The 26,263-nt window shown below is 42.3% G+C and overlaps 1 protein-coding gene across 1 annotated transcript in view; it reads right to left on the bottom strand.

Annotated features, from left to right (window-relative positions):
- Positions 1-22,266, bottom strand: part of LOC123237780 (synaptojanin 2 binding protein) — a 30,432-nt gene extending 8,166 nt beyond the window's left edge. Inside the window, exons 1-2 of the mRNA XM_044664910.1 lie at positions 22,081-22,266; positions 3,733-3,869 (exon numbers count right to left, since the gene is read on the bottom strand). Of these exons, the coding sequence (XP_044520845.1) occupies positions 3,733-3,869; positions 22,081-22,144 (201 nt within the window). The 5' untranslated portion in view covers positions 22,145-22,266. The remainder of the gene's footprint in view (positions 1-3,732; positions 3,870-22,080) is intronic.
- Between the last annotated feature and the right edge of the window lie 3,997 nt (positions 22,267-26,263).

The following is a 26,263-nucleotide window of genomic DNA, read 5'->3' as shown; positions in this document are numbered from 1 at the left end:
GACAGCAAGGAGCAAGTTAGAGTTTTCTGCAGAGAGGGGGAGATGCAGAGATGTTTGCAGATAGCAAGGAAAGAACCAACAGATAAGGAGAGACTGAGAGATGGGGAAAGAGCAGGGATGATAGAAAGGCCAGACTAGGAAAGAGAAGACGGGATGAGATCACTTATGTATAGAGAGGATTTCCTTGGCATGAAGAATGAGCTAGCGGGAAAGCCACCTGAAAGACATGAGACAAAGAAGAACAGGGAGGAGCTCTCAGCATATGGCCTCAATTTTTCCAGCAAAGTGTGAGGCAAGGTCCTCAGCTGAGAGGGTGAGAAGCCAAGTGGGGCTAAAAAGGTTTAGAGAGGGCACATAGTAGGAAGGTGGTGTCTAAGGACTGAATGGCAGCAGTGAGGGCCCAGGAGAGATTATGTTACAAATGCGGAATCAGTCCAGTAGGCACAGTTTAATGATTTTACCAAGCTTGTTTGGCAGTCTGGGAATAGAGGCAAAGAAGGCAGAAGGTGGGAGGGATCCCCACTTGGTGCCTGACAAGGCATGAGCAGCAAAGAAGAGACTGAGGGAGCCCCATACAGAGGACAGGACATGGCTGAAGTGATTCACCAGGGTCCATCAGGATCAGAAAGGGAGGAGATGCCATAGTGCATAGGCTTGGGAAAGAACCAAGGGTTGGAGAGACTAGAAGAGGAAGAACAGGGTGAGGGTCAGAATGAACAGAGAAAGCCAGAATGGTAAAGGCTTACAACCACTTCTAGGGATAGCTGAGGTAGAGTGGAGGAGTGGACAATGGAGAAGGAGAAACAGAAAAGTTAGTGTTTGAGGGAGTTTCAATATATATGCTGACATTCTATAGTTATGAGGGCAGCATTCTGGGTGAAAAGACAGTGAGTCAGGCCTGAATGGCCTAATGCAGTGCCCAGCACATAGCAATCACTCAACAAATATTTTTGTGTAAAAACTTCTACCTGGGCCACACATGAGTATGTTTCCTTGAAACAGCATTGCAATGTCATCTCCTATTTACAGACTTGCTCCTAGAAACATCCAACATTTGTGTTTCTAAACTTCCCAACTTCTGTTCCTCTCACAAAATAACGTTTTGGCCTTCAAAGTTTCAAGGGATGGGAGTGAAGGGGTAGGCTGGGATGGGAGAGAGAAATAAGGACCTGGTGCCCTGAAGTCCATCCTTGGACCAAGTACTGAAGCTAAATAAGTTTCTGTTCCTGGAGACCCTGAGTCAATTAAAGAACAAGCTGAAAGGGACAGCTAGGTTGCTCAATGGATAGAGAGCCAGGCCTGGAGACAGGAGGTCCTGGGTTTAAATGTGGCCTCAGATTCTTCCTAGCTGTGTCACCCTGGGCAAGTCACTTACCCCCATTGCCTAGCCCTTACCACTCTTCTGCCTTGGAACTGGTAGTTAGTACTGATTCTATAAGGGAAGAGATAAAAGATAAAAAGGCAAGCTGAAGTCTCAATCTCTTCAGTCAGTGCTGACTAACTCAGACTCAGTCACTGAGAGAGGAAAGGATGGAATCCCACCCTCTGGCCTCCCAAAGTATCTCTGCCTGAAGCTGGGGGCCCCAAGATAAGGCACTGGCACATACCCATCCTTTCTGGGGGAGAGATGGGGCAGGGAAATGGTTCCAGACCTATGACTCACAGGCATAGGGAACACCAGCAGTCAAACCTCTCTCCACTAAGGCAAACAGGTGACAGCTCACAGCCAGAGATCTGCCCGAGACACTGAGAGGGTAAGGAACCTGCCCACAGACACTGAGCACATGTCAGAACCAGGACACGAACTCAGATCTTCTTGCCTCCAAAGGTGAACTCTATTCACTATGTCACACCACCTCCTACAATCTTGATCCATACTACTTATGAATGACTGGAAACATCAGGAGTGCCTGAAAGGAAAGTGAACTACCACAAAAACCAAGAAACCACCAGACTGCCACTGAGGCAGGATCCTCAACATCCAGGCCTCCTCTGTGGGTTCCATACTCCTCATTATCTCTGATGGGCCTTTCCTACTACTTCTCAATCGGTGACCTCCCATTCCTGTCTCATGGCCTATGCTAAGCAGGGTTTCTTTCTGGTTCTCCTAAAGAGAATGGGGATAGCTCTGGGCCAGTCATTTATCCTCCTTGGGGGATAAATATGAATAAATAAATAAAATGGAATAAAATAAAGGGGTCAGCCTCAGTGAGCTCCACTCTCTGATGGTCGAAGCTGAAGGCTCTTGTCATTAATGACCTTTCCCATGGCCCATTCCTAATCCCTCAGTCCATTTCAGGGTGTAAGAGTCAGGCCTATGGCTAGGTCTACTCTGCCAACATCATTACCATGTCCGCTCTTCCTATCAGATATGAGAATATCAATAGTTACCTACCCTCAGCCCAACCTGGAATCAAAGTAAGAGAAAGAAAAGGCAAAAATAATTTTCCCCAGCCCTCCCTGTACACATATATATGTTTATGTGCCTACACATGGCCATGCACATGTACACACACACACACACATCGGAGGTGACCACAAGCAGCCCTAAGAAAGGCCAATATTGGGAGCAGCTGAGTAGCTCAGAGGATTGAGAGCCAGGCCTAGAGTCCAGAGGTCCTAGGTTCAAATCCGGCCTCAGACACTGCCCATCTGTGTGACCCTGCGCAAGTCACTTGACCCCCATTGCCTACCCTTACCACTCTTCTGCCTTGAAGCCAATACAAAGTATTGACTCCAAGATGGAAGGTAAGGGTTTTTAAAAAAAAAAAAAAGAAGAAAGGCCAATGTTTTCTATTTTGTTTTCAGTAGTTATGGAAATTCACACTTCCTGACAGTCTGATTTCTTTAAGCCCCATCATTAACTTTTTTACAGCCCAAGCTACTTACACAAATCCTACCAATTTCTCTACATGTCTTACATTTGTATTTCATACATCCTAGCTGGGGTCTTAGCTAAGCTCCTAAGACTAGGTCCTGCTGCATCTGAAAAAGGGGCTCACTCCAAAAGCTACCCAAAGAAAGGGTCGCAGGGAAGGCCCAAATCCAACGACAAGTATCGACATGGGATATAGATGCACTGGGATTGCAACTACCAGAGGAGCAGTCTTGGCAGGGAAGAAACTCTGTATTGTGAGGCTCGAGGCCCAGCATTCTTGATCTACTCTTGTTTCCTGCACCTTGCTTATTAACTATGTGACCATCATCAGCAAATCCCTTCCCTTCTGTGCCTGATCATATTCTGTTAAAAAAAAAAAAAATAGGGGCAGCTGGGTAGCTCAGTGGAGTGAGAGTCAGGCCTAGAGACAGGAGGTCCTAGGTTCAAACCCGGCCTCAGCCACTTCCCAGCTGTGTGACCCTGGGCAAGTCACTTGACCCCCATTGCCCACCCTTACCAATCTTCCACCTATGAGACAATACACCGAAGTACAAGGGCCTAAAAAAATAAACAAATAAATAAATAAATAAATGAAAAATAAATAAATAAAAAAAGACACCACCTCACCACCTTACTGGTCTAAAGACAACTCACCTGATCATATTCTACTAAAAAAAAAAAAAAAAGACACCACCTTACTGGTCTAAAGACAAGCATCAAACTAGATAATATCTAGGACTCTTAAGATCACCTCTATGGTGCAATTCCAGAAGCAGAAATACTTCCAAAGAAAGGGAGAAGGTGTAAGGCTTAGGTGACGGAGGCCCCTGAAGGAGGTGATAACCAGTTCTCACCGAGAGGATCTTATCCCCCTCCTGGAGCCGCCCATCCTGGGCCGCAGCCCCATCCTCTTTGATTCGGCTGACGTAGATGCCAGTGTCGTTGGATACATACTGTTGGTCTGTCCCTCCGACGATGTTGAAGCCCAGCCCTGAGAAAATCACAAGGGAATGGAAGGGGGAGGTGGGGGAGAGAGAGGGAGGGAGGGGATCGAGAGAAGACACAGGAACAAAGAGACAGTGGGACAGAGAGAGAAATGAGAATGTCAGACAACATAGACGCAGACCAGGTAAACAGGTGAAGTGGGGTCAAGAGAGCATCCCCACAAAACAAGCCATCGCTCCCACAGCTGTCTACTTGGATCGGTCTGGGAACAAAATGAGATTGGAGGGATTTACCAAAGGTTTCAGGAAAATGAACCGAGAATTAGCATTAATTCCTGTAGGACTAAAGACCTGCGCTCTACTTCCAATGGCAACATCAGGAAGGTGGCCCAAAGTACAGAGTCTTCATCCATTATGCTCTTTATAGTGGGGAATGAAGTGAGCAAAACCAGGAGAACAATTTATACTATAATTTTGAGAACTTCTGTAAATGGATGAAAAAAAATGAGCAGAACCAGAAGAACAATTTATGTAATAACAACAACACTGCAAACAAACAATTTTGAAAGCTTAAGAATGATGAGCAATACAATGACCATTCATGATTTCAGAAGACCAATGATGAACATACCATCCATGACAGAGAAGTAAAAGATGGATTTGGGGAAGGAGACACACTTTTTTTTGTATAGCCATTGGGGCAATTTGTTTTGCTTGATTATGCATATTTATTGTAAGAATTTATTTTTTTTTCTTTCCTTTTTTCTCCAATGGGAAGGGCTTGGGATGGAGAGAAAATAGATTTCCTTTCATTATTTTAAAAATGTAGAAAGGTGGAAGGGATGCTACAAGTGGGAAATGTTGCAAGTACTTTCATATAAAATCATTATATTATTAATTTTACTTAACTGTTTTACATTGCTATAAGACCCCATTAAGTGGGAATGATTTGTAAATGTATGTAATGTAAATACACAAAAAAAAAAAAGCACTGAAAGTGAAAAAAAAACTGTTCAATAGGGCGGGGAAAAGTGCTTTTGGCCTATTACTAAGTGAAAGATGTGCTCTCAAAATAACAAAATAGAAAGGAACATGTCATGCAAAGACCTTCACCCCCATTCTTTTATTTCTCTAGGTCCTGTGTCATTTTGGGTAGGCTATGAGCTGGAGAAGAAAATGGCAAATCATTTCAGTGGCTCTGCCAAGAAAACTCCAAATTGGATCATGAAGTGGAACTCGACTAAGAGCGACAGACAATAACAATATGGTTTGAGAGAAGAGGGCAGCAAAGTGGGGCAGTGGATAGAGGGCTGGGCCTGGAGGCAGGAACACTCATCCTCCTGAGTTTAACCCTGGCCTCAGACACTTACTTTACTGTATGACCCTGGACAAATGACTTAACCCTGTTTGCCCAAAGTTTCCTCATCTGTAAAACAAGTCAGAGAAAGAAATGGCAAAGTACTCTAATATTATTGCCAAGAAAAGCCCAAATGGGTCATAAGGAGTCATGCATGACTGAAACGACTGAACAACAAGTAGTTTAAAGGTTAAAATTTATTAATTTTTGATGAGAGAGGAAACTGGAAAAAGAACAGACTAGAGGACCAAAGGACAACTACTACTTGATGGAAGAACCAAGCCTGTCAAGAGCTCAGAGAATTCTCTGCTCCCTTCTTAAACCTATAAGCAACAATCAGGTTGATTATGAATGACTAACAATAATAATAATAGCTAGCATTTATATGGTACTTTAAAATTTATAGAGCACTTTACAAATATTATCTCGTTTGATCCTCATAACAACCCCAGGAGGTAGGTGCTATTATTATCCCCATTTTACAGATAAGGAAACTGAGGCAAAGGTTAAGTGATTCATCTAGAATCATAGAGCTACCAAGAGCCTGAGTTTAGATTTGAACTCAGGTCTTCCTGACTACAGGTCCAGCATTCTCTCCACTGTGCAACCTAGCTATAGCCTTCACCCACCAGTCTCCATCAACCCACTACCAGGAACACAATTTAATTCATGATGGATAAGCTCAGGGCCTACTTTCTTCCCCACCTAGAACCCTCTAACTTACTCTGCCCAAACAAGGCTGAAAGGAAAGAGGGAGGCCTTTTTAGGAGCTGCCAGTGAAATGGGGCATGGCTCTAGGTTAGGGATATCTCAAGGCTCTTTCTAAAACACCTACACCACAATCCCCCAACCCATACAGAAGTGCCCTCTAATTTTAAAATGGGGGTGCTGGGGAGAACAAGGTAAAAGACGACCAAACAATTCAGAAATCAGCAATAAAATCTCCTCTTCTCATTTCCACTGTGGAAATCCACTGGCCCAATCTGCTTGCCAGAAGGAGGGAAGAGTTATAAGTCCCCGGAAGAGGAGCCAAATTGCAGCCCTAGTCTGATAGAAGTCTGGCCCAAAAACCACCCACAAGAAAAGTCTCTGAGGACAGCAGGCCCTCGGGGAACCCCCCCCCACTGCCCTTCGGGCTCCCCCTGAATAAGAGGCAGCTGTGATGGGCTGAAAAACTTTTCCTGATGAATGTCCAAGCCAAGCCCTTGCCCCTACCAGTGATCCCCTTATGTTCTTGTGTCAAAGGCCTAAAAATGGAGAAGGGGGATGGAAGGCATCCTCACTGGGCACAACAGGGAAATACCGTGGGTTTCCTGCTTCTTCCCCACTGGTACCCAGAAGCTTCTCCCCAGCAACAGGTCTTCCACCCTTCTCTGCATCACCACAGCTCCCTCTTGCCAAGACCTCCATCCCAGTACCCATGGTTTTACCTGGCCTCCACCTGACCTCACAGAAACGACTACCTTCCAGAGGAGTTGACCTCGACTCAATCTACCACCTAGTAGCCTTCCAGGCCCAGCATTACCCCTGAATGGGCCAACAGGCTCTTAGGATACAGCCAACTCCTTTCTTTGGGCTGTGCCAAGAGGATGGAGGGGACTGGTCACAGGGTGATCAGTCTCTTCTTCCATGAAGAAGAGAGCACTACCTTTTTTTTTTCAACCCTTTACTTTTGTTTTAGTAACAACTCTCGGGAAGAAGGCAAGGGCTAGGCAGACAAGGTGAGGTGACTTGGCCAGGATCACACAGCTAGGAAGTGTCTGAGACCACATTTGAACCCAGGGCTTCCCGTTTCTAGGCCTGGCTTTCCATCCACTGAGCCACCTAGCTGCGCTGTCCCCCCACTCCTTGGGGACATTATTTTAATGATACAGAGAACTCCGGGGGGGGGGGGGGGGAAGGAAACTTTCCCTACTAACACAAATTCTCTGGAATTTAGTTCTTTTTTAAATCTGGATCCCAAATGGAAGTCTCCCTTACTTGGTTTCATTTTTATATACAATTTAAGCTGACAGATGGATCAGTAGAGAGTACTTGGAGTTAGAACTTAATCTTAAGAGAGTTCCCTAGAGCACGAAAGGGGTGCCTGGATCACAGAGCCTGTCTGTGTTGGAGGCAGGGCCAGGTCTCTCTGGCTTTGAAACCTTCTCTGGACCTCCCTGGCCATGCTGCCTCTCACACTTGAAAGCCCCACTTAAATCCCACTCCTTCCTAACTTCTTTGGCCCATATTTGCTCTCAAAATTCCTAATTATTGGCCTTTTATCAAATGCTCTTTTGTATCATTACTAATATTTCATTCTACCTTATTTCCCCAAATGAATCATAAGTAACCTCACTGTGAGAATCTTACCATATTTTTCTTTTATCCCTCACAGCATCTCACACGGGGCCTTACATAAAAAGAAACCATTATTAAGTAAATACTCCATGCAGGATCAGTATTGGGGATATAGAGACAAATGGCAAACAGTCCTCAATCTCAAAAAGCTTTTCTTTGTGGAGGAAGGAAGAAAGGGAATGTGGCTTTTACATGAATAATTACAATTACAGATAGCTCCAAAATTCGTTCATTCATTCAATACACATTTATTAAGCCTAAGAGGCAACTAGGGAGCTTAGAGGATAGAGCATGAGGCCTGGAGGCAGGAGGACTTGAGTTCAAATCTGGCCTCAGACACTTTTTAGCTGTGACCCTGAAAAAGTCACTTAATCCCAATTGCTTAGCCCTTGCTACTCTTCTGCCTTGGAATTGACATTTAAAGAAGCGACTAGATGGTCCAATGGCTAGAGAGCCAGGCCTAGAGACGGGAAGTCCTGCATTCAAATCTGGCCTTAGATAATTCCTAGCTGGGCAGCCCTGGGCACACAATCCCCATTGCCTACCCCCTTACAATTCTTCTGCTTTGGAACCAATACTTAGTACTGATTCTAAGACAGAAGGAAAGAGTTTTTTAAGACCTACTATGTGCAGTGCATTGTGCTAGGTACTGCATAATTCAAAGTGAAAGAGGGATCTAATAACTTGGAGGATCAGGAAAGGTTTCCCCCCTCAAGAGGCAGCACCTGAATTGAGCCTTGAAGAAAGTTAAGTGGCAAAATAAGGGAAAAAAATGCATCACAAACATATAAAATGTGTAACATAGTTAAGATGGAATTCCAAGTTCAAATAGGGGCAAATAATACAGTTTGGCTGGAAAACTGAGTGTGCAAAGGGGAGTAATATGAAATAAATCCAGAAAGCAAGGCTGAAGCCAAACCACTAAAGGTTTTCTTTCCATGCCAACCTCAAGTTTCCACTTTGGCCTAGAGAGAATAGGGAATCCTTGAGAGATCCTGAACAAGGCAAGGCAAGGTCATGGCCAGATTGTGCTTTAAGAGGATTATTTTGGAGGCAGCTAGGTGACTCAGTGGATAGAGTCAGGCCTGGAGTCAAGAGGACATGGGTTCAAGTGTGGCTTCACTGACACATTTCCTAGCTGTGACCCTAGGCAAGTCATTTAACCCCAACTGCCTAGCCCTCACCACTCTGCTGCCTTGGGACCCATAGATTCTAAGACAGAAGGTAAGGATTTTGGTTTTTGTTTTTAAAAGGGAAGTTTATTTTGACAGCTTTGTAGAGGTAGGACAGAGAAGGAAGACTAGAAGTAGGGAAATCAGTTACAAACTATTCCAATAGTTTGGGTGAAAGAGGATAAGGACTGGAATTGGGATGATAGCTGTGAATGAAGAGAAGGGAACAGGCAAGAAATAAGTCTGTGAAAGAAGAATTGGCCAGACCCAGCAACTGGCTGACTATATAGGTGGTAAAAGGCAAAAACGTTAAAAAAAATCAAGAATAACTCCAATGATGCAATAAATATTTATGCATGATTGCCTGAATAAATTAATACATATGAGGCTTGACATTTAGATACCAAGACTGGGCAGGCAGGAGTTCAAGAACAGCAGCCTTAATTAAGAACACATGCTATATACCTGGAGGTTGGGATAAGACAGAAAAATGCCTGCTACTAAGTCAGAGGTAAAACAAACCAGTACCTGGCACATTTCTACCTGCTTGAAGTCAGGCCATAAACCTATGTTCCTACCTTGAGATGTCCTCAGATCTATCAATAGCAAACCATAAAACCTTTCTACTGTGACTTGTATTAAAAAAGATGTTTGAACCCTGCAGTGCTACTGCATAATAGGAGATTATACTTTATTATCAAAGCAGACACAACCTGTAAAGACAGCACCCTTGTTAAGAAAGAGGGAGAAAACCAGATTTGTTCACAAAAAGCAGCAAATGGTTTCTCTACAAAACGGAGAGAACCTGTGACAATGGGAGGGAAACACTTTGCTTAAGCACTGACCCCTAAGCAGCTATAGGGGAAAAAACAATTCTAGGAGTCTGATGTCCTCTGGGAAATAATGTCAGGGTTATTTCCCACCACTCTCCTGTCAGGTTCTGCTACTTGAATCTTACAGAACTCAGGCCCAGGCCTGTAAAAAGAGTAGGTTGGCCCAGGTTGTCTTTACTGCTCCTTTCAATTCTAAATTCTAAGGCCTCACACCATAAGGGACTGAACTCCCCAAGGTTCCCAACCCAACTCAGTCCCAACCACCCTCCAATAGGTCTGTGGCCCACGTGGTCCCCACTGAGACCTCTTTCTGAGGGAAGATGCCCCACTTCTGACCTGAATTGTGAGGCTCCAGTCTCAGAGCAGCCCTTCTGGTCTCCCTGTGCTGAGCCTCGCACTCAATCCATCCCTGTCTGTGCTCTTTGATCCAGCATTTCAGCAGGTCAGTCTCTTTGTGACTCCATTGGGGGTTTTCTTAGCAAGAATCTTGGTGTGTCATTTCCTTCTCTGGATCATATTACATATGAGGAAACTGAGGCCAAAATGGTTGAGTGACTTGTGCTAGGTCACCCAGCTAGTACGGATCTGAGGCCATTTTTGAACCCAGATCTTCCCCACTCCAAGGCTGTGCTCTATCCACTGCACTTCAGAGCAGCCCCATCCCTACTGCACCAAGTCATGTAACCTGTACAACCCCAGCCTTCCCTCTGATGAGACAACTTTCCATTTCTTCTTTCGGTAGTCTGTGTGTAAATAGAGCTTTTTGCGCATTGTCTACCTTTGCAAGAATTCTGTTTCTGTCTTTTCCTTGTATCTCCAGGGTTTAATAGAGCCTAGCACACGATAATTACTAAATATCTCTGCCTGCCTAACTGCTCTCCTTCCCCGCCCCCTGGCCTAGTATCTGCCTCCCAAGGGACCAACATGGAGGACTGTTTCACCCCACCCCCCACCCCCACCCCCTGTGCCTGCTAATTCTCTGCCTGGAGAACCCCATTCCTAGTCCATTTTCTCCGCTCTTACTTGCAGGGCAGTGATCCTCCATGACAACTGAAGCTAGACTCTCATGGTGGCCAACAGTCAGCCCTTCCAGACTCTCCACATCAGAAGGTCCTCAGCCGCCATCTAACCCAACTCAAACCCAACCAAAAATGGAGAGCCAGACTGGGGGGCACAGGCCGGACACAAGAGGCCTGCTATGAGCTCCACTCCTCCTCTGAGCTAGGGCACCCGAAACAAATCAAGTGACTTCCCAGGGCTTTGGTCAACTGTCTTCTCACAAGAAGGGGAAAGGGAGATAAGGAGAGAGCGCTGTACAAACAGCAGTTATTATTCCTAATCTCTCCTACATCTTTGCTGAGAACATCTAACTTCTATCTAGCAAAGGGGGCCCGGCCTCCCCCAGAGCCGTCTCAAGGCTGGGGCTTTTTTTTCTCTTAAGTGAAGCTAGAATCAGCCTCTATGTAACTGGTGCCTAGCACTCTGGGACCTGGCAAAATAAGCCTATTCCCTCTCCCAGATGACAGATCTTCAAATAGTTCCTAAATCTCTAAGCCAAGCATTCTCAGTCCCAACAACTGAACCTCAGATGACTCAAGAATCCTGCTCCTTCCTCCTCTGAATGTATTCCACTGTCACCATCCTCGAAGTAAGAGACTAATCGGAACTCAACAAGATCCTCCAGTGCTGGACTGTCCCCCCTGCTGGGCTCCATGTCTTCCTTGCTTCTGAAAAAACATCACCTTTTTTGGTTGGACTTGTAGTCCACTAAAATCCCTAGATGTTTATCAGAAGAATTCCTCCATAAAACCTTGAAACTGATGATTAGAACCCAAGTATAGAAATGGTCCTGTTCTTTGGGCAGCACTGATTTCTCACCTCATTCCTCTTCATGACTATTTAAAATCTGAACTCTCTTCTCAGGCCCTCCATCCCCCATTTCCAGGGTAGATTCGGCCTTACATCATGGAGAAAATTGAGACTTCTGGCATTGAGTTTCAGCTCCTCTCTAAACCCTGAAACTTCTCAGTCACCATAATATCCTGCACTTCTATCCAAATCCTTAATAAAGCCCTTAATCTTGATCACGGTTAAGCTTTCAACCCATGCAAGGAGCCCCTCCAGAATCTCCAACAATCATAATGATTCCCATATTTTCCCTCCTCTCTTCACTTCTTTTTTCCTTTCTCCTCTCCTATCTCTCCTTTCCTTCCTTCCCTGCCTTCCTCTTCCTCCCTGTCTCCTCTCCTCTTCTCTCTCCCTCTCCCTCCCTCTATCTCCCTCACTGACTCTCTCACCTTCTGCCTCTGTCTCTCTCCCTCTCTCCTCTCCCTTATCTATCTCTCCTTCTCTGTCTCTGTCTGTTTCTCTCTGTCTCTCTCCTTCTGTCTATCTCTGTTGTCTCTCTCTCCCCCTCCCCTCCCTCCCACCCTTTAATCCTGTTTTCCCATTTTCTTCAACATTTCACCACCAAACTTCTTAAATAATTAGGCCTGTGCTTCTCACCACTATTCATTTCTCAGGCTCTTGGCATCTGGCTTCTGACCCTTCAATCCTACTGAAACTGCTCTCAGAGGTCTCCAAGGAACCTCTTATCCCCAGATACAAAGGCTTTTTCCTCCTCAACCTCTCTACAGGAAATGTCATTCTTTAAGCACTTGCCCTTGGCTTTGGAGAAGCTAACTTCCCCTGGTTCTACTCCTCCTGCTTTTCTTCTCTCCTCCTCCCACCCCTGAGCCATTTATACTCCTCATCATTTCTACCTCCACAACATCCCAAATCCAATCCCTCCCTCTATGATATTCTTAGTCACTGATACCACCCTATTCCAGGCCTCTTTTACTATCCATTTCTGCCCTCCCTCCCCTCCTCAGAAGAAATAATTAAGTGAAACAGATTTGTAAAATATTAGAAGTGAAAGGGGGTAGCTTGCAGTCCACTAGACCTTAGAAATCACCCAAGACCCAGAGAGATTAAATAATTTGCCCAAGAATGATGAAGAGGATGGTTTCAGAAAAACTGGAAAGACCTACATGGCCTGAAGCAGAACCAGGAGAACATTATACACAATAACTGAAATACTATGGGATGATCAATCATGAAAAACTTAGCTACTCTCAGCAATACAATAATTCAGGACAATTCTGAGGGACAAAGAATGTTCTCCACCTCCAGAGAAAGAACTGTGGGAGTCAGATGCAGATCAAAGCATACGATTTTTCACTTTAGTTTATTTGGGTTTTTATTTGGGGGTTTTTGTTTAATATGAGTATTCTCTTACAAAAATAAACAATATGGAAATGTTTTACACAATAATACATGTATAACCCAGATCATATTGCTTACTGTCTCAGAACGGGGGAGGGAAGGGAAGGAGGAAGACAATTTGGGTAAGTTCAGAAAACTTATGTGGAAAATTATTATTACATGTAAGTGATAAAAATAAAATATCTTTACAAAAAAGATAATAATAATTTGCCCAGGGTCACACAACTAGTTCAAGACAGAGGCAGGCCTAAAATCAATGACATCACTAAGTCCAGTCTACATTTGTCATAAGCCATCGGAACATACTTAAAAGGAGAAGCATGGAACAACAGGCAGCACCAAGATTTTAACCCCCTTAACACTTCCCTTTATGCCTGAGTTTTCCCAGGTAGAATAAGAGCACATACAGAGAGAATCAACATTCCTACAGGAAAAACAAACAAACAAACAAACAAAAAAAAAAAACAGATCCAGTCCTATCTATAATAGAACAAGAACCCAAGTTCTCCAGACCCCTAGGAATATAGTAGGGATAGGAGGTAAAAGAGGCAAGAGGATCCAAATAAGTTTTCTTGTATCTAATTTGACCTCAGGATCCACCCTTTCCAAAGCCTGTTCAAAATCCTTTAATGATTCTTTATCTACACTTCAGCCTTCTTTATGCTTCAGTCCCAACTTCAACCTCCAAAAAAACATTCAGCTGCCTTCCTAAGGGCCCTATGCTCCTGACCAGTGAGGGTGACCCTGGTCCTTTCCTGCCCCCCCCCCCATACATACCCATGCCCTTTTCACCTCTAACTATATACTGAAAGCATCCTGAGGGAAAAAAGCATGTCAGGGGCAGCTAGGTGGCTCAGTGAATAGACTACCAGGTCTGGAGTCAGGAGGGAGGAAGGGAAGGAGGAAGGAAGGGAGGGAGGGAAGTTGGTCTTGTTTTTTTCATTTGTATCCCCAGAACTTGGCATAGTGCCTAAAATATAGTAAATACTTCATAAATGCTTTTTTCATTAATTCATTATTGACTACCAAAAGAAGCTCAACGTCCTTACTTAGGCTAGCAGGGAAGATTCATCACAATGTGGCACTACCTTTTCAGCCTTATCTCACACAAATTTGAACCAAGCAGCCAAACTCACTGAACCACCTCTATGCCATCCAGAGATGATGCTTAGGCCATCTCCTATCCTGGGAATGCCCTCTCTACCATATTTGCCTACTGAAATTTTACCCAGCTTTTAAGGTCCAGCCCACATGACTCAAAGCTTTTCCCAATGCCCCAGTTCCAGGCAGTAGTAATCCTTTCTTCTTCAGATTCCATCTAGTCCTTAGTTCTTACCTCTTTTATGCAATTATCACACACCATTTTGTATACTAGTTTTGTGTGTGTGAATATATGTGTATGTGTATATATATATATATATATATACACATACACATATATATAGAAATTAAAAATATGTACCAGGTAAACAGAGTAATGGGAAGCAAAGAGGGAGGAAGTAGTCAAGGAAAAGAAAAGGGCTTAATATTCTACAGTTATTCCTAATTTTCATGTTAGATTTGGCCTATTGTGTTAATTTGTTGAGTTCTTTTTGGATAACCATTCAGTCATCCAACAAGCCCTGGTTATCCTTTCACATTCCTATGATTTAAAAATGATTAGGATTCCTTCAATATCTTTATCCATAAAACTGATGAAAGTATTAAATATGGAAATGCTAAGAACTGAGTCCTTGTGCAGATCATTAACAACCTCTATCACGGTTAACATCCATTAATCGACATTCTTTTCATTTGATGACTTAACATCTAGCTGTGTATTTATTCAGCCTATGTTTCTCNATATATATATATATATATATACACACATGCATATAAAAAGTATATATTTCACTTGGGCAAAGATTCTGTTTTTCTGTTCTCTGGCTCTGTCTTCTGCACCTACCATGGTGCTCTGCACACAGATGGTACTTAATAAATGTTTACTCAAGTACACTGTTTCAAAACCCTCCCTTGTCAGATTGCTTTTGGTAGGGAGGACAGCCCTACTCATACTCCTCTGTCCCTGCCTCCCAATGATTCTCAAAGGAGTCGCTGCAACACCCCAGTAACCTAGAAGCAACAGAAAAACAGAGTGATAATAAGGGGCTCCAAGCGATCCTTCTTATCCCTTTGTAGCTCAGGAAGAGAATCCAATGAGGTAGAAAGGAGAAGGCTGGGTGGGTCAGCAGGCAGGAGGCTAACAGGAAGGCCCGGGTGGGGGGGTCAGCACCTCTGAGCCAATCCCCAAGCTGGGCCTCTGAGGAAATCAGGGCCTCAGAGCACCTCAGAGCACAGGAGCCACAGAAGGAGGTCCAGTTGATTCAGTATCTTTACATGCCCAACAGGGGCTACTGACCATTTGCAAAAAAAGGCAGGGGGCTCAGCATCCCACTTCTAGCCTAGCCTTTAGAGCCACCATCCTGAGAAGCAACTCCTGAGGAGAAGGGGCCACAAACTACCAACCGACTGCCACTTGCCGGGCACAAGTGGGCCAACCTGGCTAAAGCCAGAGGTAAACTAAGGGAGGGTGAGAGGCAGCATGTGCCAGGCAAGCCAAACCACCACCACCACCACCACTCAACCCCCATCTCCCCTCAGAGTCTGACAGAGCCTGGGCTACTGAACCCAAGAACTTCTGGAACAGCAATGCTGGCAGCCTAAGGATCTCATTCATCATCCTGGGAAAGATAATGAAAAAATAAAAAAATATATATAGGGTACATCCTATCAAAAACTATCCTGGAAAATAATTTAAGAAGTAAATATTAAACCTCCTGGAAACAAAAAAAAAAAAAAAAAAACCTGGACACTATGTCTTAAGAAATCATGAAAACTGCCCAGGTTTATTAGGACCAGAGGAAAAGAAAAATAAAAAGAATCCACCAATTGTCCCCTGAGAGAAACCTCAAACTGAAAATTCCCACTGATTTTATAGCCAGAAATCCAAAGCTTCAAGGTCAAAGGAAAAAATACCATAAGTAGCCACCAAGCATTCCAATACCAAAGAACCAGTTAGAATCACACATGAACTACCAACAATTACTTTAAAAATCTTAGAATATGATAAACCAAAAGGCAAAAAGATAAAAGCTTTCACTGAAAAATTATTTATCCTGAAAAAAAAATACAGAAGGGAAAAAATGGACCTTTAATAATGCACTTTTAAGCACTTCTAATAAAAAGACCAGAGTAGAAACTCTGAAATAAGCACAATAGTCAAGAGAAAGGTTATACAGTATTTGACAAAGGGTAAGGATCCAAATAATGATGAAGTGCTTATATTCTACTAGGATAAAGGAAACAAGTATTCTTTCAGAATCTTATTGTCTTTAAAAGTCATAGACGGAGTTCAATGTGAAAAACACAAGACATGCCAGTAATTTAATCCTATTTTTGTTACTGACTTCATTGTTATTGATTTTAGACGAAGAAAGAAAAAGAAAGGGGAAAGAGGATTCACCAGAGGAGAAGTAAGAAAAAATAGGGAGTAAATAAATAGCAAATAAATGAAAAGTTGGGGTAAAAATACATACATAGGAGGGAAGCAGTCAACTCATGATCTCATTCTCATTTGACCTGGGTAAAAGATTGGACAAACACAGACACACACATATACTTTACAAAAGTGGGGGTCCACAGATATGGAATATTGCATATAATATAATTTTTGTGTTTAGTGTTTTATGGGACCTTTTTTCTTTTTTTTTATTCTTTATTATAAGGTATGGATCTCTGGAAGAGAGGGTAGGGGGGCAGATAGAGAAGGAAATGTAAGATTATATAAATTAAGATTATTAAGAAGGAAACATAAGATTATCGATAAAAATGAATTTTTTAAGTCAATCAATGGAGCAGGGAGGAAAATTAATACAATAGCATAGTTTTGTTTAAAAAACTACAATAACTTAGGACACAAATTAATAACTAATGAAAAACATCTGGGAAAATTGAAGAGGAGTCTGTAGGCTCAATTAAATTAATACCTCATATCAGATAATAAAATATAAATGGATACATAACCTACATATAAAATATTTCATAAACAAATTAGAAGAAAATGGAAGGAAATGTCCTTTATCCTTTATAACTATGGATAGGTCAAGAGTTCTTGACCAACCAAGGGGTAGTAAGGATTACTGGAAAGAAAATAGACCATTTTAATAACATAAAATTGTAAAGCTTTCACACAACAAAGGCAAAAAATTTAAAGTAAGAAAGAAAAACAATTAACTGTTCATGTCTGTTGATAGTTGTCAAGTTCTAAATAACAAAAAATTTAAATTAAAACCCCAGGGGAAAAAAGGCTATAACCAGATTAAACCATGTGGGCACCTCGTTAACTCTGTAGCTAATAAAGGTGTTCCAGAAGAGTGACCTTTAAAAGAATTCTTTAAAATCTGAATGCTAACCATCCTAGGCTAACTGGACATCAGGAGAACTGGGTTCTAGTTCCAATTTAGATAAGATGATCTCCATGGTTTTGCCCAGTAAGGATCCTCCTGCCTAACAGAACACCCTGTATGGTCCTTGACCTGCCTTCCACTGGCAAATAGGCCTTCCTTCCCCATCAAAGGGCAAAAGGTTTGCCAAAGCTCCCTCATCAGGGCAGCTGGGTAGCTCAGTGGATTGAGAGCCAGGCCTAGAGTCCAGAGGTCCTAGGTTCAAATCTGGCCTTAGACACTTCCCAGCTGTGTGACCCTGGGCAAGTCACTTGACCCCCATTGCTTACCCTTACCACTCTTCTGCCTCGGAGCCAATACACAGTATTGACTCCAAGAAGGAAGGTAAGAGTTTAAAAAAAAAAAAAAAAGCTCCCTCATCATACTCCTAACATCTGAGGTTGGATATCCTACTTCCCAGAAGCCTTGAGATGAATCAGCGTGCCAAAAAATGATATCAAAAAAAAAAAAAGGTAAAATAAGTCCCAGCCCTCAAGAAGCTTACCAGATATGTTCAGGATAAATTGGTGAAAATTAACAGAGGGAGGGCACTAGTTTAAAAAAAAAAAAAAAAAAACAGGAAAGACCTCTCACTTAGGGTAAGACTTTGACTAAGATTTCCAGGAAAGAATTCCAGGAAGGGAAGAAAGCCAGTGAAAATGCACAGGGGAAAAAAGCATCCCCAGCTGACTTGGTAGTAATACTGCATTCTTGAATGACAGTGAATAAGAGTTTTTATCCAGATCTCATGGGAAAAGGGGACAAGCCTCTCAGCAAAGGACTCTAAATGGGCAAAGGCACTCTCAGGAATGGGGCGGTCCTGCCTGGTGGACACAGGAACACTGAGGGATGTTAGTATAGAATAAGTTCTGGTACTGGCCCAGGACAAGCTGCATTCAAGAAACTAACTTCAGATTAACGATACCAACATCATTCCCTATCTCTCCCAGGCTACATCTGCCAGAAAAGGAAATTAAATTAGTCTGCCCTGACCTTGTCGAAGCCACTGTTAATGCTTTTGTTTTGTGTTCAGCTCCCCTATGGATCTACTTACTAATCCAGGGTCTTTACAAAAGAAAACAATTTCTCATGGCCATGACTTCCTTATGTGTGTTTTCTCTCCTATTGGAATGTGAGTTTGTTCATGAGGGAAGGAACTGTCTCATTTTTGTATCTGGATCCTCAGCATTTAAATCACAGGGCTTGGCACACAGTAAGTGCTTAAATAAATTGGTTTTCATTCATTAAACACTTTCTTTTTTGTTTGTGGAAGAAGAAGATACTGTTGGGCCTGGATCAAGAAGACCTGATTTCCAAACCAGCTTTTGATAACTAGTGTGACCCTGGGCAAGTCACTGAACTTGTCTGCCTCGTTTCCTCAATTTTAAAGTGGGGATAATAACAGCACCTACCTCTCAGAGTTGTGAGAATCAAATGAAGCAATCTTTGTAAGGTGCTTAACTTAGAGACTAATACAAAGTAGATGCTATTTAAATGCTTATTCCCTCATCCCCTCCAAAGTAGAAATGAGAATCTGAATCCCCTGAGCCTTACTTCCATGATCTTGCCTCCTCTATAGCAACCTGACTCCTTTAATTCCGCCACCTGTAACTCCACTTCCCATTTATCCATACATCCTGACCACCATACTTCTTCCCCTATGTAGGATTCAGTAATAGGAGGGAAGAAAACTTTTCGTTGAATAGCAGATAAATACCTTACATATGAAGTCTGGGAAAAGTTTAGAAGCCCATATGTTGTGCTGTACTAGAGCACAAAATGGAATAAATCCTCACAAGAAATCAGCTAGGAATTATTCACTTACAGACAGGAGACCTAGTACAGAAGGGAAAGCATTCTGCACATTGTCTACTCTCATCTTTGCCTTAATCCACTTTATTCTTTATACATGTGCACACACACATCCCAGATTACTCACTTCCCCTTCTCATCCATGGGGAACTGATTCAGGAAAAGAATACAAACAGGAACAAGGAGCCCTGATTTTTCTGTCCCTCCTATGCTAAAGACTTGCTCTATGACCCTGAGCTAGTCACAGTTCTCTGGACCTCAACTTCCTTATCTCTAAAACAAACGAACTGGATGAGATGATATCTAATGTCTCTTTCAAGCTCAAAAATTAATATTAGTTTGTGACATCTGGCTCAAGATCAAGCTGGAACAGACGCCAGGTCATTGCTGATAATCTGTAGCAATCAATGGATAGCCTATATGATTAACTGAACTTTCAGCAAGACCCTGGGGGCCAATGTTGTTCACTCTCTACCATTCCCCAATAGAGGTCCCTTTTATTTTCTTTCCTCCTAATCCTTCTCCCTTTTTTCTCTCTCATTATTCTTTTCCCTGGCCTATGTCTTTGGACTTCTGATGGCATTGCTTAGTCACTCCACAGACACTGACGGCTAAAAATTCTGTTAACTCACTCTTGACACCAATTCCATCTTCCTGGGGCCCTGGTTTCCAAAGTAGGGGCCACAGCCTGATTTGAGACCAATCACGAGGTGAATCCCATCCCACAGTCCTCCCATCGTAAATTATGGGGCTTATTTTCTATACCACCTTACCCCAAAACCCTCCCATCTGCCTCCTCACTCCCCTATGCATGGGCCCCCCTCTGGAGTTCTCTCCACCAGCATATCCATTCCCTCAAACTATTTCAGGGCTTCAGCAGGGATCCCCTGGAGAAGGGCAATGCCATCCTTCAGTGTTATCTTCTACTCTCCACTCTCCTTCACCTATATGGCTAATTAACTGCTAAGTCTTGTCATTTCTACCTCTACAACAATGCTCTCAAAATGAAGCTACCATCTTAGTTCAGTCCTAGCCTGGATTACTGAAATAAATTCCTACTTGCTCTTTCCTCATTGAATCTCTCCTCCACAAGCTGCCCAATGATTTTCCTAAATTGTAGGTCTAGACAGGTCACTCCCTTACTCAATAAATTCCAGTGGCTCTTGAATTACTTTGGGATCATTTATTATTCCATCTTTATCTTGCCCTTTTTAAATGTATATTTTCCCTGAAAGATAATATAAGTAATCTTTAGAATTATAGCAAATGCACCTAATTTATAAGTAAATATACATATTTGAGGAGTGTATGATTAATTTTTTTGATAGTGATGTGCAATCTAAAAAAGTCTTGAGACAACTGACCTTGAGAACCAATGTCTTAATTTTTTTACTGAAAAAGGTGTACAAATCAAAAAGTCTAGAGTCCATTGTACTAAAGAACCAATACCTTAATTTTTTTTACTGAAAAAGGTGAGCAATTCCAAAAGTCTAGACTACTATCCTAGAGAACCAATGTCTTAGAGACCACTGTCCTAAAGAACCAATACCTTAAATATTTTTTACTGAAAAAGGTAATTCAAAAAAGTCCAGAGACCCCTCTCCTAGAAAAACAATATCTCATTTTTTTTAAACTGAAAAAACGGGTGCAATTCAAAAAGTCTAAAGATCACTGTTCAAGAGAACAAATTCTTTCAGGATTAGGGAAACACAACTCTCACTCTTAAAAGGAAGTTCATTAGGCAAGTAGAGAATTCAAGTGTGGGAACTTTCTGGAGTGTTTGCTTGCTCTCTAAAGATCTAAGAAAACCAGGCAAAATCATCTTTCTAATTAAATACATTTAAACTATGTAGAAGTGCGATACAATTTGGAGATGCAAACAAGTAGGAAACAGCACTTTGAAGGAGGGCAAAAATCTCCAGATGTACTGTATGCAAAGCAATTAAGGGTCAGGCACTAGTCACCAAATTTCCCCTAAGTGCCTGTCACTCTGCTACTTCTCAGAAAAGATGCTGGCTAAGCTGCTTGACTGAGAATCGGGCTGGCTGTACCGTGAAGTCTATTTTCAGAATTCAATCAACACCCTATATAAAGTGACGATTTCAACCCCTCCCCCCCAATGCCCCTTAAAATTAGCGGGAGAATAGGGTGAGGATGTGTAAGGGCTACAAAAGCAAGTGGGTGGTCTTCCCGAAAAACCGAGACAGCCAGGTCCTAGTTCCAGTTCTAACACTTAAATTATCTAGACTGTGTGACCTTGGGCAAATCGCCTCTCGGATCTGGCAGTTTCCTCAAAGTGTTGGCGTAGGAAGGTGATCTTTTAAAAATTCACTTGCCCAAGCAAATCTTATTAAAACTCGCTTATCTACTGATTGATTCAATCCATCTACAAATTTTCGATTAGTAGTTTGATTAAAAAAAAGAATTCATACAAGTTGATAAATGGATTTTCCATTTTAGATTCCGAAGAATCTCCGCAACAGATTTTTTTAAAAATAAAAATGAAAGACAAAGCTATCCTCCCTCACTTTGTTTGGGGGGGGGGGTTAATTGGGGCGGCAGGGGGTCTCATTCCTATACTGCACGGCCTGCCACTAGGGAAAAGGAAGGTTGATGGGACAGGGAGGGGCGTGGGGGTAATGAGACTGCTCCAGGTGAGTGACAAAGGGCAATATGCACCACCACCCCTTTTTTTTCCCTCCCTCTCCCGGGAGCCACGCTGACGTTCGGGCAGCTCCGACTTCCAGGCTGCGGACAGTAAAGGAGGGGACAGGAGAGGACAAGGGGCTCCTCCGCCAAGCGCGGTCTCCAACTGAGGAATGAAGGTTACCGGCCGATGATATCCCCTCCAAGGAGGTTAAAAGAGTGGCCCCCTGGCTGGGCTAAGAAAAAACTAGGGGAGACCCCCCGCGGCGGCGCCTGTGGTGGAGAGCCTAAGACTGCACCTCCCCTCCCCCCTGATCCACCTCCACACACCCCCAGCTCCCGTCAAGTACCTGAGGGTCCCCTGAAAAGGTTGATCTCTTCTTCCGTGACGAGATAATCTACTCTTCCGTTCATGCTTTACCCAGGGCCCAGGGTTTTCTACCCCGCGACCAGATTCACCCCCCCGTCGCGTTCACAGGACTGAAGGTGAAAAAAAAGGCGCCCCAGCTGCAGCAGCAGCAGTACTTTCAGTTTCATCAGCCGCCCCGGACAGGAAGAGGAGGAAGGGAAGCACCGGGAATTCTGGGGAAAGTAGTTCCTGGCTTTTACTCCCCCTCCTCTTCCTTCTCCTATGCGTTGCACTGTGGGTCGTTTATGTTGGAAGTTTTTGTTTGTAAAGTGAGAGGATAAACCCCGTGCCAACATCCCCTCTATATTTCTGTATACTTTGTGATTCATTTGATCTTCACAATAACACTGGGGAATTTGTAGGAGGGGAAACTGAGGCAGAATCAATGGGTTAATAATTATAACGACAATAATAATAATCGCTAACATTTAGATAGCACTTACTTCTTTGTGCTAGAAACTATGCCAGGCCTTTACAAGTATCTCATTTGATCCTCACAGCAAACCTGGGAGCTAGATGCTATTATTATGCCGATTTTACAAATGAAACTGAAGGGGGGAGGGGGGGAGTTAAATGACTTGCCCAGGGTCACACAATGTCTGAGACCAAATCTGAACTCAGGTCTTTCTGACTCCTGTTTGGAATAGGTAGATAGAGCTCTCTATTTTGCCACATAACTTATCAGGGCAGTAGAGGTGACTCTGGGTTATATATATGTATAATTAATTAATATATATATGATGACATATATATATATATTAAAGGATGCCTATTGTACCTATTTGACAAAGTTGCATGAGGTCCAAATGAGATAATCTATGTAATCCCTTAGATTATAAAATTCTTGAGGGCAGGGAGTATTTTTAGTCCCTTTTTGTTTTTTTCTGTGCTTAACCCAGTACCTGGCAGATAATAGGCTCTTAAAAAACGGTTTTTGATTGGGATTTTTATTCTACTAGGGACCTCAATTTCCTTCTGTGTAAAAAAGGATGCCTTTTGTATCTACTAAACAGGGCTGTGTGAGGCTCAAATGAGACAAATATGTAACCATTAGATTGTAAACTCCTTGGAGGCAAAGATTGTCTTTGGTCTCTTTTTGTATCCCCAGTGCCTAGCACATAGCAGGTGCTATATATTAGTGGAAAGAAGAAATAATAAATCATAATAGGCCATTATTGATTGAAATGTTTATTAAGTGGAAGGGAGAGGGGAATAAGCATTTATAAAGCATCAGATGCTTTACAAATATTATCTTACTTGAACTTCACAATGTCTAGAGTCACAATGACTCTAGAAGTAGGTGCTAAGGGCAGCTAGGTGGCCCAATAGATAGAGAGCCAGACTCTTCTGCCTTGGAACTAATTTTCAATATTAATTCTAAGACAGACGGTAAGGAGGAAAAGGAGAAGGAGGAGGAGGAGAAGAAGATGGAGATACATTTTACAATTGATGAAAGGGAGGCAAATAGGTTAAGTGACTTGTTCAAGGTCACACACCTAAAACAATATTTATACTCACATCTTCCTGACTCCAGGCCCCAGTGCAGGTTAAAAACCTTAAAATTTAATAGAATGTTAGCTATCACAGAGTAGGCATTTTGTGCTTGTTTTCTGAATTTGTTTAAATTAAATGTTTACTAAATGTATCTTTAAACAATTAAGTATTTATTCATATCTTTTATTTTTATATCATTTTCATTTCCTGATATATCTTCTGTCCTCCTCCTGGAGAGCCATCTTTTATAACAAAGGGAAAAAAGTAAAAAATAATTCAGCAAAACCAACATATCAAACAAGTTCAATAGCACATGTTGTGTTCAACATAGTCCCCCCAAAAAAATGGGAGGAAGGGAAGTACATTCTCATATCTCTTCTTCGAGGTCAAATTTTGTTATTATAATTTTACAGCATTCAGCATTAATTTTTTTATTTTAAATAAATGCTTGTTGACTGATGTATTATCCTAAAAAGCTATGGCAGCAGAACACCCACCTGCAAAGGAATTAAATATGAGTCTGTGACAGCCTGTGTCTGTTGTCTCAGGACCAGCTTAGATAAATTTAGAGGCTTATCCTTAGAAAATTGACCACAGGCTGATTGTTCAGCCAAAGCAACTAATAAAAACCATCTGCTAAGAATCCTAAGGTGGAGCTCTATATGACTGAAGGGATTACTCACAAGAGGGAAATCAAAGATCTTCTAAGTTAGTAACAAAGCCAGGTCAATAGTCCAGACTGTCAGAACAAAGCTCCATTAGCCTTGTAGAGGAAGCCTAATGTAGTCATACAACCTTCTGATTTTTAATCAAAGTTTAATTCAAATCCTGACTGCTACTTAACACCTTTGTGACCCCATGCTCTCCTAGCCTCAGTTTCTTTATTTGTTAAATGGTGATAATAATAGTAACTATGTTACAAAATTTTTATGGGACTCAAAGTGTTTTGTAAACCTTAAAGGGGCCATACAAATACAAGTTTAATTGGAGTAAGTCCCACTGACTGGGCCATTTGTGTTCCAGTTCAATAGTAAAGAGTCTGGTCCTTTGAGATGACCCAGCAAACTCTGGGTGGGTCCCTTCTGAGAAGTAGAGATTTAAAAGGGGAAATCTCTGGTTCTTGGTCTCTCTGTTTCTCTCTCTCTTCTCTCTTTTTCTCTCTCTGAATGTCTCTCTGTCTCTATCCCCCTTCCCTTTTCTCCATCTCTCTTTCCCTCCCCATCTTTCTCCAAGTCTTTCCCTCCCTCTCCATCTCTCTCCTTATGCATCTCTCTATCTCTGTCTCTCTCTCCCCATCTCTCATTCCCTCCCCCTCCATCTCTCTCCCTGTGTGTCTCTCTGTTTCTGTCTCTCTCTCAGTAATCTCAACCTCATCAGCTCTCATGGATTAATATCTCTATGGAAATGACTCATAGATGTACATATCTAGCCCTAAACAAACTCTTCCATAAGAGAAAGAATCCTTTGTTATTAATTTTCTACTAGACATCTCAAACTCAACATGTCTAATATTGAACTTAGACCTGGGCTACAAGGACCCCCAAACCAGACAGCTCTTCATTCCAAATCAGATTTTATCTTTCTCTCCAACTTTCTTACTGAAAGTACCATCACCCTTCCAGTCTCCCAGGTTTTTAACCTTGGCCTTATCCTTGACTCCTCTTCACTCTCCTACATCTTACATATCCACCCGATTACCAAATCTTGTTCTTTCTACCTTCTATCTCACATCTGACCTCTTCTCTCCACTCATACACATAGGTCTAACACATCTCAGGTCTCTCCCCACTTCAGTTTATCCTCCATTCTGCTGCCAAAATGGTTTTCTTCAAATATGGATCTGAGGAGGCAGCTGGGTGGCTCAGTAGATTGAGAGCTAGGTCCAGAAATGAGAGTTCCTGTGGGTTCAAATCTGGCTTCAGATACTTCCTAGCTGTGTGACCCTGGGCAAGTCACTTAACCCCTATTGCCTTAGACCTTACAACTCTTCTACCTTGGAACCAATACATAGTATTGATTCTAAGACAGAAGGTAAGAGATTAAAAAAAAAAATAAAACCTGCATTTTTGGATACAGCCAATGTGAAAATGTATTTTGTTTGACTGTGTATAGTTGTTTAGGGGTTTCATTTTTTCTTTTTTTCTTTTTCTTCCAGTAAAGGAATATGGGAAGTAGAGAGGGCAAATGCTTGTTAATTGAACAACAAATTCTATTTTTTTGGAAAATGTATATACATACCTTGAGGGAGCTGTTTAGACAGTGCAGAGCCTAAGTTAAGGTGCAACATTAATTCAGCAACCTCACAAACTTTCTCATGTTTTAGCGTTTTAAGATTCAACTTTTGTTGTTGTTCAGTCATTTTCAATTGTGTTTGACTCTGTGACTCCATTTGGGGTTTTCTTGGTAGAGATACTGAAGTACTTTGCCATTTCCTTCTCCAGTTAAGTGACTTGCCCAAGCTCACACATCTGCTGTCTGAGGACAGACTTGAACTCAACCTCCTCATTCCCAGACAGTACTCTATCAGCTCCACCATCTATAGGCTAATAGGAGGATTTTAATAGAGCTGAATGAGACAATCTTTTCATTTTTTTAAGAGGCTGCTAGTGGGTGTGATAGAACTGAAGTTA

Source organism: Gracilinanus agilis, chromosome 2 (genome assembly GCF_016433145.1).
Source record: "Gracilinanus agilis isolate LMUSP501 chromosome 2, AgileGrace, whole genome shotgun sequence".
Classification (NCBI taxonomy): Eukaryota; Metazoa; Chordata; class Mammalia; order Didelphimorphia; family Didelphidae; genus Gracilinanus; species Gracilinanus agilis.
The sequence above is the reverse complement of the archived record's forward strand: the minus strand, read 5'-3'. Positions and strand labels throughout refer to the sequence as shown.